Source organism: Myiozetetes cayanensis, unplaced genomic scaffold, assembly GCF_022539395.1.
Source record: "Myiozetetes cayanensis isolate MyiCay16 unplaced genomic scaffold, myiCay2020 scf17, whole genome shotgun sequence".
NCBI lineage: Eukaryota > Metazoa > Chordata > Aves > Passeriformes > Tyrannidae > Myiozetetes > Myiozetetes cayanensis.
The window spans coordinates 6,102,777-6,118,964 of record NW_026087378.1 but is presented as its reverse complement, the minus strand read 5'-3'; the positions used below and the strand labels follow the sequence as shown (position 1 = coordinate 6,118,964).

Here is a 16,188-nt window from a genome sequence, read left to right as displayed (position 1 = left end):
GCAACCTGGAGTAGTGGAAGGTGTCTCTGCCCATGTCAGAGAGATTGAAACAAGATGATCTTTAAGATCCCTTCCAACTCAAACCATTCTGAGTTCCATGCCCAACAAGACCTACAGAGTCACTTCAGTTTGTCACCATAAATGAAGCCAACTTGGGGTTTTGTTTGAAATGCTGAATTCAGGCCTTGGAATCATCCAGAAGAGCAGCTGGTGACAAATGGGCAGGGGTCCAGCAGTGAGGCTGGCACAGCCCTGGTCCCACAGCCCCCATGTGCACTGAGTTGGGCAGGGCTCTGACTGTACTGGGCTGGACCAGCACTGCTACTCTGGCAGCTGTGGCAACACTTCTGCCAGGGGAAGGGGAAGTGGCTTGTGCAACACGCCAAGAACTGTTAGTTAAAAAAAATAAATTAAAAAAGCAGAAATGCCTTCCTTTGGTTTTACAAGCCAGAGGTGTGGAAAGTAATATCACCAGAGAGCTCAAGCTGTGGTGGAGGACTTGTTTTCTATGTAGCCCTGCCAAAAAAAGTGTGACCAAAGAACAGCATGTATACTTTTTCTTGCCTTAAAAGCTCAGCAACGGCCCAGCAGAAGTGGGGGAGAGATAACAAGCCCACACAGCAGGACGTTAGGCAACGAGCAGAGAAGCTCCATGTGATACTTCAGACCTTGCACCCAAAGAGCCACAGACCCAGAGGCACAGGAAGAGGTTTTCTGGCTGCTATGCCTTGCCATAACCCACCTACAGAAACCGAGCAGGTCCTGGTGTGAGAGAGATGTGTGAAAATAAACAAGCCAGGTTTGAAGAGAGGAAAGATCCCCATAGATCCAATATCTTCAGCCTACATAGGTCTAAAACTTGAAAGCATGAAACATCCCTCAAATCACTGGTCCCCTGGAAGAGTGTGGTGCTCCAAGAGTAGCACCCCTGGGCTGGTCTTCATTCAGCCGATGCCACAACATGGAACAAACAAAAAAAACAGAGAGGGGGGCAGAATTCAAGCACTTCTAAGTTTCCTAGCAACTTCCTGAAACAAATTTGGTCCACAGAAGGCTAATGCAGGAGTGGCTGGATGGCTGCTATGCCTGAGAACCAGGAAATGGAGCTTAACCAGGCAGTGCCAGTACTCATGTCTGTCTGTCTGTCTGTCTGTCAGCCGTTTCACATGGCTCTAGAAAAGCATCATCTAAACAAGGCCCTGGTACAAGAGTTAAAAACTGATCAGCCCCTCACTATCTCCACAGCACAGGGCTGCCAGCATGGCCCAGCAGCTGCCTGCACTTGCCCAGAGCTGTGATGAGAGAAATAAAGGGCAGGAGCAGCCATGATGCCAACAGATGCAACTGCAGAGGTGCACCAAGAGCAGCTGGCTCTGCTGGGGCACAGCTCCCTGCCCTGCCTCTGCCACCTACCCAACTACCACACAGACATTATGGTTGAGCAAATAAAGACATGAGCCACAGGGGCACGAGGACGGTAGGTGTCAGGGAATTGCACAGGAAGGGAAAACATCAGGAAGGTTTCCACGTGTTGTATGGGAAGAGCATCCTGTTTTGAAGGGCGGGTATTCTGGGGGTGGCACTGAGGTGCTTTGCTACAGCCAGGAGACAGAAGTCAGTGAATCCAACTCCAGCAGCACTCGTGCCATCTCTCTGCTCTTCACAAGGGACACACTGCCCCTTCCAACCCCACATCCTGGAGGTGGCACATACCGACATGACTCCTAAAGGCCACTTCTTCTCTCTTCAGTGGGAGCAAAGCAGCTCCAGCAGCAATGCTGAGGCCCAGCACTGAGCCAGGACCTGAGCCCTGTGCCAGAGCAGCACTCACCCCCGGCACACCCATACATGCCACCACTCCCCACTACCTAAATTAAAAATAATTCATTATTTTAAAGAATATTATTCTAAATGCCTTTGCTTTTCTTCTTCTTTTCACTCTGGATTCAGGCTGAGCCGGGCTGGCAGTCCTGGTGGATGGGAGGGCAGCACAGCCACCCACCACAGGTAGGCAAAGCCCTTGGGGACCCACAACCACAGGCTATGGCAGTGGAGGGGTGCTTATGACGGGAACCCAAGGTTTACAGACAGCAGCAGCCCATGGATGAGAAAAAGAACATTTATTTCCAAGGAAACTGGACACTCAAGAAAAAAAAGCATTTAAAAAAACATTACGTGTGCTGGGCAGGGATTTTTCTAAGGAAAAACAATTGCCACGTGCTTGAGGGTGAAAGGCTCAAAGCCTTCATCTAAGCTTCCTCCTCCATGCAGTTGCCCACAGCTCCCACTATCAGCAGCACTGCCAAGTTTTAGGCTGTGGCACTAAAGTAATTATCAAAATATTTAGGCCATGGAGAGCTATCCCTCTCCCCTGCCACACCAATACAGCCATGGCCTGGCACTGCACAGGACTTCAGCAGGGATGGAGCATCACACGTTTCTGTGAGTTTAAACTGAACATCAAGCTTAAAGTTCAACCAGGTTTAATGTTGTGGGGCCACTGCTCTCTAAGTAAAGTAGCAGTGCCTTCCCATTCCTCTTCCTTCCCCAGCTAAAATATTTTAAGAAAACTCTTCAGCTACTCTAAGGGACAAGACCATGATTTGAGCCTACCACTGGGTTTTGGGTTTTTGGATGTTTGGGGTTTTTTGGTGGCCAATCTGCTTAAACTTTCCCCCTCCCTCTCTTTTTTTTTTTTCCTTCCTCTTTTCTTTTTTTTTTTTTTTAAAGTTAACTCAGCAGATTAACATCTCTCTGTGACACCCTTTCCAGGAATTACAGGTTAAATCATAGCATAACAGAATCGTTTGGGTTGGAAGGGACCTTAAAGGTCCTACCCCTTGCTATGGGCAGAGAAACCTCCCACTAGATGAGGTTTCTCAGAGCTCTGTCCAACCTGGCCTTGAACACTTCCAGGGATGGAGCAACCACACTTTCTCTGGGCAACCTGTGCCAGGGCCTCATCACCCCCACAGGGAAGAATTTCTTCTGTACATCTAAATCTAAAACTACTCCCTCATCAATCAAACCGACAAGAGCTGAACCTGAGTCTCTTGAGCCAGCCCATGCAAAACCAGAGCAGTGCAGGTTGGGGTGACGAGCAGAGTGGTCTGCAAGTGACAGGGACACTCTTGTGCCTCTGTTGCTGTGACAGCCAGGCTTCTAAGGCAGCTGCACAACATCCAACAATTAGTCTTTTATTACCCAAATTTCAAAACAACATTTCTAGTCCGTAGCATGTACAGCACTAATACCACCACAACAGATCAGATAACTCAAATTCAGCTTTTTAAGCATATCTTAGAGAAGAAAGGAGAACAACAACAGAAAAGACACGCTTCTGACTCGCCGTGGCCCAGGGCTCAGCAGGATCTCTCGGGAGCCATTTGAAGGCAAGTTTAAGTGAACAAACCCCTTTTCCACGGTGCTGGGGGCTGTGGGCAGCCTGTCCCCACCCTGTGAAGGGGAAAGCCTTATCAGGGAGCCAATGTCCCCATCAGCTTGTGCTGGGGAGGGGAGATAGCGATTCACAAGAGGCCTGAGAGCGGCAAAACAATCCCACCATGAGAAAGGCAGCGAGTCCCTGGGCTTCCTCCAGCAGAGCACACGCGTCTGCAAGATCCACTCCATCCCCTGCCAACTCGTGAGTTCTCAATGCCCAGAAGAGCCCTCATGCATCTATTCCTGCTGACACTAATGCAACTACCTGCAGCAGTAAATCCTGCAGTTAATGGGTTTTGCAGGACTGAGATGTGATTCAGTGGCTCCGAGCGCTCGCCCACGGCAGCCGGCACTGCTGCCTTTGCCTGAGCGTCTGCACAGCCCCGAGAGCAGCTCACAGGAGTGCCTCTGCCACTGCTTCCTCCCTGCACTCACAAACGGATGTCAGCTCTGAGCCAACTAAGCCACAGCCATGTATTTTATCAATTGTATCACAGGTGTTTTTTAAGAAAAATAAATGTGGGGGTTTTTATAAGGCAGTTTGAGAAGGGACTGAGTTAGGAACTTTTACAGGCCCAGAACCCTGGAAGGGCTGCAGACTCCCCAGGCTGGCACACACTGATCACAGTCTCACCTGCTGGCCTAATGGTGGATTTAGGATCATGGACTTAATGAGATTTGGATGAGGTGGGTAACAAAGCATTGTTGGCGTGCAGCACGGGGGTATCTGTGAGTGCTGTCACATCCTAATTGTACCTGCTGGACTTACCAGGACCAACAACTTAACAGAATGAGAACTAGAAAGAAACAGTTTCTCGCCACCCCATCCTACTTTTCAGTTTAATTACCCTCTGCAACGAGTTTTTCTGTTTCCTCATACAATCAGGTCCTCTTCTGCTGAAAAAGGGCTTCATATAAAATTAGGGAAACCCCATAGTTTTTGCTGGCTGCAGGTTTCTTAAGGTCTGCCGTGTACAATTCAGACTCCACTACAGATTTCATTATTTTTAATTAATATGTATTTAAATTAAACCTGTCCTACTTTGTAAACACCGTGTCAAGCAAGCCAGTTCAACTTTGCTCTGCTGAGTGTACAAGGAGCCCAAGACACAGCTCCCTGACAGTGTTCTATGGGGCAGGAACACCCCAAATAACCACCACCCAGCCAAGCCCTCCTTCCTCTTGCTCAAACCTGGCCTCATAAAAACAAAACTTACTAAAGCCAGCACACTTTTTCATCTCTCCACATCTAAATTTCTCCCAGGTCAGACTCTTCAGTGAACAAATCCCGTCCTTTTGCACTGCTCAGGGATGACAGGCCCTTCAGGACGAATACAACATATGGTATGTAGGGCAGGATGCAGGCACAGGCGGATTATATCACCTCCCCATGCTTCCGTGTGTGGAAAAGGGTCAGAAGACAGGCAGGAACTTCATTCAAACATCCTGAAGCTCTCAGAGCCATATAAACACTCAGACTTGCTCTAAGCAATGGCTTTTGTGAGAAGAGCAACTTGACTTTAAAGTGTCTACAAGAGAATGGTTCAAATAGTTCGCTGAATCCCGGCCACCTCCGTTGCCCTTGAGCACAAGCAAGTTAGTTCATCTGTTAGGGGCTTTTTTGGTAGAACACGAGGGCAAGCCCCTTCTTAAACTCATCCCCATCTAGGGCAATGCTCCAAATGTAAAAAGACAAAGGAAGACAACATGCAGGTTAAACCTTAGCATGGAGGAAAACTGTGTCTCTGCAACAATGCTACTGGCTATTACCTAAAAGAAGGCTTTATAGCACAGGACGCTCAAATAATTTGGGATTCTTAAATGAACAAAAAAATCTTGCATGCAAATTCTTCAAAACTCAGCCATGTCCATTTGCCAGCCAGAATGGAGAGGAGGTGTAGAGGAGATCAAAGCAGATGGAGAATTAGAATGTCACTAAGAAGAATAAAAGAGCCTTTTGATTTCTGGCACACCACCCCGATCAAGTGTTAAAGCACCTCAAAAGCAGACAATTGCCTGAATATACTATATAGATGGAGTCAACTCCTGGTTATAAACAAGTGGTTTTCACTGGGTTATTTACATCCTCATTTGGGTCAAAGTGGGGATGAAAGGAGCTGAAAGTAGCTGGAGATGAGATGTTATTGCTTGACAGGGTGACATCCTTAGCCTACAGTACATAAAGTTACTCTGATAGTGTTGGTGTGCGGCTGGAGTTATTAGCTGAGACATTCAGATATAACAACAGACTTAAAGTAGCTTTATTCTGAAAGTTACCTACTTTGGTATGTTTAACATGTTTAAAATAGAAAGTATTTAAACAATTATTCTTCCAAGTTTTTGTTTATCTCAGAATCCAGTTACCTTATTTTACAATGTTTACCTTGTTCCTGTCATTGCTTGAGAAACCTCAGCAAATACAAGCACGGAATTATCCAGGAGAAGAGTGAATGTTGATGTATACAAACAGGTTTCCAACTCACCCCACCAAGCAAAATGGTAACAGAAGGGCTGATTTCTACTGGTGCTACTTTCAGAAGGATAAATATAGTAGGGATTTAAATATGGTTTTTAGGAATTGCTTTTCATTAGCAGATAGGATCCTTCAACAAAGACTTCCACTTAATGGATAATTAGCACCCAGTTTTTTAGACAGTTTCTGTCAAATAACACAAAAGACACAAGAAATAAACACTCCAAATCCCAGGGCATTGCAGTAAACCACCTCTGTCCTGACCTGGCCCCCAGTTCCCTTCCTAGCCTTCTCTTCAGTCACAACTTATTTCTCAATTCTGCACGTGTAATACCTTCTTAAATGATCTAACGAAACCATCAAACACCAGCTGACCAACAGCTAATTCCCACCCCCAGTTCCAAACTATCTCTGTAACACAGGTGTGCCAAGGAGCCTGATCCTCAGCCTGCTCCTCCAACCCACCCCTTGCTCAACTGCTGAGGAGACGGAGCATTTCAGAGCCGTGGACAGCACGAACGCTGGTGCTTAGGAGTGCAAAGTACAGGGAGTCTGGTCTTTGGAACCTCCATCCCTAAATATCGAGGTTAAATATTCATAGCACTGGACATGTCCCCACAGTCAAGGAGCTGGGCTCCTCTTCGCCCTCCAAGTTCCCTGCCGGCGACGACCGCAGGGATACAAATCATGTCACCCCTAGAGGCTCACAAAACTTGGGACACAGCCCTGGAACTGCCGACTTCCAAGAAACCTCCCTCCATTCATTGTACCGGCGGGCTTGGCAGGCAACGCCTGGTCTCCTTACAAAAGCATCGCTCTGAAAACGGGCGATTCAGGGCGGGTGGCTGGGGGCGAAGGGGGGTGGGGAAGGATGAAAAAAAAAAAAAAAAAAAAGCTTCAGCTTCTCTCCCTCCTTTCCCCTGCCCCGAGCGCTGCGCTCCCATATTCCAACTCACTCTGTGTCCCCGTCCCTCTACTCCCGACTAACGGGATGCGCGGAGCCGGTCCTGGTCCCGGCCCCGGGAGCGGCTCCCCCGCAGCACCGCAGCCGGCTCCGGAGGCGTTCAGCGAGCGGAGCCCGCACCGAACCCCAGGCTGCGGGGCCTCAGGTGCTTTCCCCCCCGGCCCAGAGCCCCCGCCGCGCACCCACCTTGTAGACTTTGCCGAAGGCGCCGTCGCCCAGCTCCCCCACCACCTCCCACACCTCGCCGGGGTCCAGGTCCCGGCGGACGTGCTCGTACTCCTTGGACCGGCGCTTCTCGAAGGCGGAGAGGCGCAGGATGCGGCGGAAATTGGCGAAAGCCATCCCGGAGCGGGGCTCCCGAGGAGCCTCGGGGAGCTGCCGGCAGCCGCCTCCCGTCCCGGGGGAGGACGGACGGAGCCGCGACCGGGGAGCGGCGAGGCGGGACCGGAGCCGCCCCCAGCCGCGCACATGGAGCCGGGACCGCTCCACCTGCTGGGCTGGGCCGGCCGGGGCAGAGCCATTGGCCGCCCGCGCCCTCCGCCCGCCCGGCACCGCCCCGACGGGGACCGCCCCGACCGGCACGGCTCGGCCCGGGTGCGACCCGGCATGGAACGGCTCCGCTCAGCTCAGCCGGGGCACAGTCCGCCTAGACGGGCAGGGCTCAGCCGCAGCACGGCTCTACCTATCTCGCCTCGGTTCTACCTGTCCCGTCTCAGCCGGGGCATAGCTTGGCCCGGCCCGGTGCAGCGGGCCATGGCATTGCCCGGCTCGGTTCGGTCCCTCTCCTGAGCGAGGCAGAGGGTCCCCATCCCTCCTGGATGCTCACGCCGCTCCATGCAAACACCGAGATAGCCGGGCAGGGAAGGACCGAGCGGTCCCTGTCCCCAGCCCGCAGCATCCCCAGGACTGCTCTGCCTCCTGGGCTGCGCCGCGGGGTCCGAGCAGAGGCACGTCCCGGCATGGAAAATCCTAATCCCGAACTGCCTTGGCAACAGAGGCGCGTTTCCTGCTCCCCCCGGTGCGTCTCCTGGGAAAACAAACACAACTGTTTTCAAAACTCCCAGAAGCGGGAATTTGAGTGTATCCTCACCGCGGGCACCCGCCACGCGCTCGTTTTAGGGAAGATGTGACCCAGTTGGTGTCGAGTGGGAAGTTCACATCCTCTCCATGGAGACACTTCAAATCCTCTGGGAAACTCACTTGAAATCCAGTATGGAATGGGGACACCTAGGGGAACGCCCCGGCGGTGCAGCCCCGCTTCCCAGCGGCTCTGTGCTTCCCAGAGGGATCGGGGTTGGATGGTCGTCCCCTGCACGCCCCAGCGACACCCGCACCGCCCACACACCGGGTGTGTTTTGCCCCATATCCATGTCCCACTGCCCAGCCGAGGGCACAGGACCTGGGGGGAGTTCGCACAGTCCATCCTGATGCGGAATTCTGGCAAAACTCAGCACAGGCTCCTGCTTAGAGAGCATCTGGGCTCGAGGATGTCTCATTAGTTCCCTGACACACCATTCCCTAAAATACGGGGCTGATTGTCATCTTTCTTTTTAAAAAATAGGTTCATCCTGGTATGGTCAGCCCTCACGTTTATATTGGGATGCTTGAATTTAAAACTCAGTTCCTCCACTATGCTGGTGGTGAGGCCCTGGCACAGGTTGCCCAGAGAAGCTGTGCATATCCCATCCCTGGAAGTGTTCAAGGCCAGGTTGGACAGGGCTTTTAGCAACCTGTTCTAGTGAAAGGTGTCCCTGCCATGGCAGGGAGTTGGAATGAGATGAGCTCTAAGGTCCCTTCCAACCCAAACCTTTCTGGGATTTGATTATGATTCTACTATTCCTGGAAATTTGTGGCTGAGAATTGCAACTGTCTTTCTTGCAAGGCACTTCAATGTCCACCTATTTCTTCCCTTCTCCCCACTAAGTTGTAGGAAAAACAAACTGAAAATGCAGCCAAGTATATCCCTGAAACAGAAATAAGCTGAAAAATATTGATCACTTTTTTTCCCCACCTAATTTCACAGAGTTTGGATCTGATCTGACAGGACATGTGGATTTAACAGTCCTGGAGTAAGAACAGAATAGAATAAAATCAGAGCACCTACTTTCAAAATGTTGTGCTGTGAGGGGTAATTTCCATGGCACTAATACTGTTCACTGGTCTTCTACCAGATCTTGGCCAACTGAGAGAAGCTGAATACAGGGTGTTTTCAGCAGCACCTGTGTGTGTATGTGGATGAAGCACTGTTTGTTGTCAATAGGAAACACTGAGGCACTGGCAGAGTATTTCCTTCTCACTGATATTCATTGAAAGAAGTACCTGAACAGGAAATACTCCTGAACACGAGATTGGCATTAATGCTCTCAAATTACAGGCCCTGTGTGCTGTTTTGAAAAGCGTTACACAGAAAGCTGCACCACTTGGGATTTAAAACCAGAGATCACAGACATTACAAATATTGCACTTCAGATGTTCCAACAACTGCAGCACCCTGCAATACTAATTAACCACAGCTCGGTTAATGTAAGGGCTTGGCAATTCCCCAGAAAGCTTTCAGACACAGCACGTATCACAGTGTCCTCCCTGCTCCTGGCTGCTCTGGAAGGTGACACAACCTGGCTACTCCTGCATCATCTTCTGGAATATGTGGGGCTCAGGAGATGGTGCTGAGCCACCGAGATGCATTTTAGCTCTCACTGTAAATACTTCTTTCCCCTTCCCTCTTCCATTGCCTTCTTCCCTGTTTGTGAGCCAGACAAAGGTCCAAGAGCCTACAAACCCTGTTTGATTTTATGGTATTCCTGTGCCCTGTGTTGCAGCAGCGTGTGAAGCCCCCAGGTTTGGGTCACCAGGGCTGTGCAAACACGATAACCAGGTCCTGGCACAACGAGCAGAAAATCAATGTAGGAAAAACCCCAGCCAGTGATAAAGGAGATCCTCACGGCTGTGCAAGCAAGATGCCTGGAACAAGGGGGGCAAGAGAGGATTTCAGGCTCACTGAAGCTAATTCCTGAGTACTGCAGCAACCTCTCATGTAATCCTTCCCACAACACGACCGTGCTCCATGTTAGAAAGCAGTTGGGTTTCCTCCCAAGAGTGTTCTCCACATGAGGCCGTTTGCAACCCCTCATCCACAGGTTCACCATTTCCCCACCTCATGCCTGCAGTTCTTCAATCTCTTGTCATGTCTTTGCAAGACCCCATGGTGCTCCAGCTCAAATGATCCTTCTTTCCATGGGTTGCCCTCACTGGTAGATACTTAAGGGTAGCAGAATCAGATCAGCTGCATATTTTTTTAAGCAGCCAGGAGCAGTTTGTCCTCTGTGTTTGCACCTGGGGAAGTTTGACTGAAATTCTGGATCAGAAGGTTTGGCTCTTCCTCTGCACTGGAGAAGATTAAATAGGACTAAAGATAATTGTTAGTGGATCATGAATTAAAAGTGACAGCTACATAAGAAAAATGGGTTCCTTTTTTTAATGTTTCTGGTTTGTTGGAAAAGTCCTTTTTTCCTCCAGGTGTGCGGTAGAAAAGAAGAAGACAGGAAAGGAAGACAGGAAAAGCAGACAGGAAAAGAAGAGAGGCAGACAACAATAAGCACTTTTCCGTTGCCTCTGTGCAGAAATCACGTCTCTCTCATAAATCAGCTCATCTTATTAATACTGTTCTATGAATTCTGAGCACTGTCTCTTGTCTGTTCCTGTGTGTTAATTGCCTGTGCAACCTGTCAGGGAGCAGTGGGCATTTAAAATAAAATAAATCCTGCTAATTATTGCTCTCAGCTTTGTGCAGGCAATGCCTGAGAGCTCACTGCTCTCCTGATCTGCAGTTTTATTGCTTTCTCCGTGGCGTGACCGACCTGAATAAGGATCAGATCATGCTGCTGTTCAACTCACTGGACTGAAATGTGAGGGGGAGGATTTGCAGTAATGAGTTCTATGTGGTTCTGTCTATGAGTTCTATCCTCCCGTCCCACAAACCGCACACCCTGCACCATCCAACACCCCATAATGGGAATTGGCTCATTGGAGATGATCTTTACTCACGGTGTGCATGGATTGGAGAAGGTCCCTGGTCTGGATGTGTCTGCAATGCTGCTGCACTGAACAGGAAAGCAGAAAAAAGTGCAGTTGCCCTGTTAGTACCAACTTTGCTCCTCTGGGATAAATCGAACCCTGGACCTGTTGCCAGGTAGGAATCATCTTAACACTCCTCCCAGCTCATGCTGTCCCTCTCAGCAAGGACTTCAAAAACTAAGCCCTCAGGTGTGAGAAAGCCCTACGTGTAGGAAAGAGAGCTTAACATCTGTTTTTACTCATTGTTTTTTGCTGTCTGGTTGGTGCAGTGCCAGTGCCCTTCAGCCTGCACAGCATCACCTACAGCCCCATCTGGGGAAGGGCTGTGCCTTCTCAGGGAAAAGTAGTGAGAACACCAGGCTGCAGTGTGGGAGAGGGGTGGTAGAGCCAGGATTACCCCTAGAGCTCAGCCTTGCTGTTGGACATGACCTGCAGCTCTGCTCTGGATCAGGAGCCTGGCCAAGGGCCAGCACTCAGGGCTGCTGCCCATGGAACTCAGGGAGGAAGGAGAGAAGCCAACCAGAGGGCATGTGGGAGGAATGGGAAAGAACCTCTCAAAGGAGGACATCGACCTGTTGGAGTGAGTCCAGAGGAGGCCACCAAGATGACTAGAGGGATGGAGAACCTCTCCTGCAAGAAAAGTCTGAGAGAATTGGGATTGTTCGGCCTGGACAAGAGAAGCTCCAGGGTGACTTAATTGTGGCCCTCCCGAAGGGAGCCCAGAAGAAAGATGGAGACTATTTACAAAGGTCTGGAGTGACAGGACAAGGGGAAATGGCTTCAAACTGTCAGAGTGTAGATTTAGATTAGATATTAGGAAGAAATTCCTTACTGTGAGGGTGGTGAGACCCTGGCACAGATTGCCCAGAGCAGCTGTGGCTGCCCCATCCCTGGAAATGTTCAAGGCCAGGTTAGACGGGGCTTGGAGCAACCTGGTGTAGTGGAAGGTGTCCCTGCCCATGGCAGGGGGTAGAACTGGATGCTCTTTTAGATCCCTTCCAACCCAGGCCGTTCTGTGAGTCTGAAAGCAGCTTTGCAGCACGGCTGGCTGTCGGTAGCTCTCCCCAGCCCAGCCAGCAGCAGCTGGGAGGCTCCATGGCAGGAAGCACCAGGATTTTGGTATTTCCTGCGGGTGTGACAAGCGGGAGGTCACCTTTATTCTCTGGATGCAAGCACTGGTTGGTATTCCACCTATTCTTTCCAAGCAGGAAATCGGTGCTTATCATCTGCTTCTAAATCTTTCTGCCCTGGAACAGAAACATCTCAATAAGCACTTCATCCACCGGCACAGGGGACCTGCCTTTCAACTGTTGGACATTGATGTGGACAATATGATTAATTTTGATTGGGTTTAATGAGTTTGAAGCCACAAGGTTTCTCTTCAACCCCATGAAAGAAAGAAACATAGGAAAGTATTTAAGTGCTTTGATATTTCTGGAGATGAGGTAAAATTAGAGAAATTAAAGTCAAAAGAGAGGCTACGAAAATGTCCCTAAATTCAAAATTAAGCCTTGGAATTAATTTGGTACTGCAGCTCACAGGTGATTCTCTCTTAAAGCTGGGGTTTTTCTCATTCAGTCCAGGGACAGGTCTTTCATGACTTACTGCACTGTCTGAATTAAAAATATTTTAACAGTATGATACTAGTAGGAAGAAATAATTTTTTGGGTTAAACCAGGCATATTCCTCTGTCTGAGGAGACTGTAAGAGGAGGAGTTGGGCAGGACTGGCAGAAGGGCCTTTATTTAAGTAATTTTCTTCTCAGTTTATTTGTGGCTTCTCATTATTTTCCAAGCTCTTTGCAGTCCATTCTCAGGGCTATGGCCGGGGGGGAGGTACCTTGGTGAGGTACACTTGGACTTGAAACTCCTTCTAGGAACATTCCTAGAACCATACCTTGGCTCTGTGCCAGATATAGATATGAGTCCCAGGAGAAGCTTGCTCTCTTCTCTGATGGATCTTCATTTTGACCTTAAACCAGCTGCAGGTTCCCAGGAGAGTCCGTGTGGATTTCACCCATTCCCAGCAACCAGAAGGGGAGCAAAGCTGGTCACAACACCTTCCCTCCTTACAGAGGTGCAGGCACACACTCCTTACCAATTTGCTGCTTCCACCAGCTTTATCCCTGCTGCTTTTTGTCACTGCTGCTTTTTGTCACTGCTGCTCACTCAAATCCTTCCTTGCTCTCTGATTAATGATCTCCAGTAGTTACACAGTTAATCAGTCATTAACAGGCTGTAGACACCCCTGTCACAGCTCCACACCATCCTCATGACTTCCAGCATCTCGGCAGTCTCCGGGAGCACATCTACCAAGAAAGCCATTAGGAACCAAAGGAGATCACTTCACTTGCTCCTCCTTTCTGCTGCCAGCTTCCTGGGTTATTGTTTTAATAGATGGTTCTCCTCCTCTGTGTTCCACCACCAGTATCCTCTTCAATTATCTGTTACAGGCAGTTGTTGCACCTCTCAGCCCTGCAGGGCTTGCAGCCCATTTCCTGTGTGGTTTAGCGGTGCAGCGAGGTATCAAAGCCTCCATCCTGCGGACGGTTTTCTAATACCCTCACAATATTTTCCTGGAATGAAGCTCTTCTAGCCCTAAGTTGCAGTGATCCTGTGATTTCATCTCCAGGCTGCCTGGTTAAAAGGCCACTTTAAGCAGGAGCAGCGTGGCTGTGACCCAGCCGTGAAGGCACCTCCCTGCTCCCCCAGCCACGCGGTACCTCCAGATGTTGTGAATCACTCCAACATCTGCAACTCATTACAAAAGGCAGAGCAGCAGCCATGTGCCAGGGAGGTGCCCTATTAGCCTGTAACATATTCAGGATGAGCCTGAGGCAATCAGTTGGAATCAATTTCTCCTGAGTCAGTCGGGAAACAAGCAAGTTGGGGAAGGGGACAAGAGCCTGAACTCGGGTCTTTCTCTGAAATAATTCTTCCTGGTGGGCAGTCCTGCCCTACTAAGATAAGATCTATCTCCTCTCCAAAACTAGCAGCAGAACTACAGGGAATTTGAGATATTTGAAGTCTTCTGCGTTGACAAACAACAACAAAAAGAGGAAGGGAATCATGAAGAGCCTCCCTGCAGGACCAGCCTGCTCCTAACAGATTCACAGGAACCCTTTACCCACACGGGAACAACACAGCCTCGCACCTCTGACCCCCTGGGCTCAGCTTACAACCACCACAGAGATACACCAAACTTGTAAAAAGTGAATAAACCACAGAGCTGCAGCAAAGCAATTCCTTTGCTCCAGGGTGAGCATGGGAGTCTCATTTCTGAGAAGGAGGAAGGACTTCATCCTCCTGCCTCACAGCTCCCCCCAGGACTAATCCTGATGCTGGCATTACTTTCCCACTGTACTGCAGTAATTGTGTCTTGTTGGTGTTTTGGAGACAAGCCCTTCCTCTGCTCTGTCTTCCTCCTCTGTGCTGCTGTTTGGCCACGTTCAGACACACACCGAGCCAGGCTGCTTTGACACGGGGCAGACTGAGCTCTCTCCAAGGCTGGAGCCACTCACAGTGGCAGCTTTCTGCTCCATATCCCAGCTACGTGCTCCGGGCAGGGGCAGCTCCCATCCTGCTGCCATGCTCGTGAGTAACAGCCCAACAACAGGAAACGCTGTTTGCTTTGTTAACGAAACCACCTAATTAAGGCCATGTGGAGAGAAGGCAAGAGAAGCAGTTTCGTTTCTCTTGCTAAATATTGACTGTTTACCCTCTGGGCACAGCAGCTCAGTGAATTTATTTCCGCTCTCACCTTACACACAGCCCATCACACACCACGGAGCCTCCTCCGAGCTCGCTGCCATCGGAGTTCCCTTAACGAAGCAGCATGAGGGACTAATCAGATTAGAAAATTCCAGTCTCCAGTCTCTGACCTCCCATGAAGCAAGGTTTTGGTATGTCCGTAGGGTGGCATCCCACCTCTCAGACCTTTGCAACTGCTCTGAGTCCAGAGAAAACAAATTCCGTGGCTCAAATACCAACTTTTTAGGATTATTCAGAGAACACAAAGAACTACTCTTTGCGGGCCTGAAGTGAGAGCTCAGTGCCTTTTCCATAAGTTACCTTGGTATTTTTAGCTCAGATTTGGAGGGACCAGCCACCTGCAGATGCTCCCTCTGGTGTCCAGAGCATCTCTGCATCCTGCACTGACCAGGGCAGTTGTCCCAGTAAAGCAGCAGCAAAGTCAGGTTTGAGATGATTTCCCTTAGTGTTGTCTCTGGGTTCTAACACAGCACCCTGTTCAAGGCCAGATTGGATGGGGCTTGGAGCAACCTGGTCTAGTGGGAGGTGTCCCTGCCCATGGCAGGGGGTTGGAATGAGATGAGCTTTAACGTCCCTTCCAACCCAAACCATTCCATGATTCGGTGAAATGGTTCCATACGAGCCTTTGCACCTCTTGTTTCATGTATGTATTAAAGAGGGGAATATGTATAGATAAAAGGTATTATATGTACACACATATAAAAGGAATAAAAATTCTCTATATACATTTTTATATGTATATGAAGGAAAAATTCCAGGAAAAAATCACGTTTTGTTTGTTTGTTACTTACATCATCAATTCTACTGTGAAATGATCCTAAGATGTAAATAAAAATGGAAATATGTAGCTGTGATAACATTAGACCAAAATGGCCTACAAAGCATTATTCCTACTCCTCTGATACCTTCTGTAGTTAAACAAGATTATAAAAGTGGTGACCTGAATTAAGACAACATGTCATTTAATGTAATTACAGGACAATTACACAGATTCATTACTTTTATTCACCAAGGAGCCAGAAGCTGATCCACAGACAGCAGAGGAGGTTCACGCTGGATGTCTGAGCGCATCTCCAGGCTCTGCATTCTCCACGGACTGCACACCTTATTTGCAAGATAGAAAGTTGTCACGCACCAAAATGAATACAAAAATGTGTCTCTCTAGGGTATCAGAGGTAAAGTTGTGGCTTTCCAGCTCAGAACCAAAAGTCCTACTGAAGAAATTTAAGGAGGAAAAACAACACTGACTTTATTCCTTAAGGCATGGCATTGCCACTATTACTTTTATTTTTTAAATGCAGGGGAAGAAAAAGGTTTTTGTTTGTTTGTTTTAAATACAGGAAATTCATACAGCATTTCCAATAGAAGTTCAGGATGGTTTGCTCTCAGTGGTAAAAGATCTTCCCTAGGATAAAAAAAAAAAGTCACATAATTTATTAGTCTGAAGACAACCTGTGATGTGTCTA

The 16,188-nt window shown here is 49.0% G+C and overlaps 1 protein-coding gene and 1 long non-coding RNA gene across 8 annotated transcripts in view; one reads left to right on the top strand and one right to left on the bottom strand.

The window, feature by feature from the left end:
• STK10 (serine/threonine kinase 10) overlaps positions 1-7,265 on the bottom strand; it is a 45,781-nt gene extending 38,516 nt beyond the window's left edge. Inside the window, exon 1 of the mRNA XM_050312496.1 lies at positions 7,065-7,265. Within this exon, the coding sequence (XP_050168453.1) occupies positions 7,065-7,220 (156 nt within the window). The 5' untranslated portion in view covers positions 7,221-7,265. The remainder of the gene's footprint in view (positions 1-7,064) is intronic.
• LOC126638554 (uncharacterized) overlaps positions 1-16,188 on the top strand; it is a 1,011,613-nt gene that overhangs the window by 826,690 nt on the left and 168,735 nt on the right. The gene's annotated exons all lie outside the window — the stretch shown is intronic.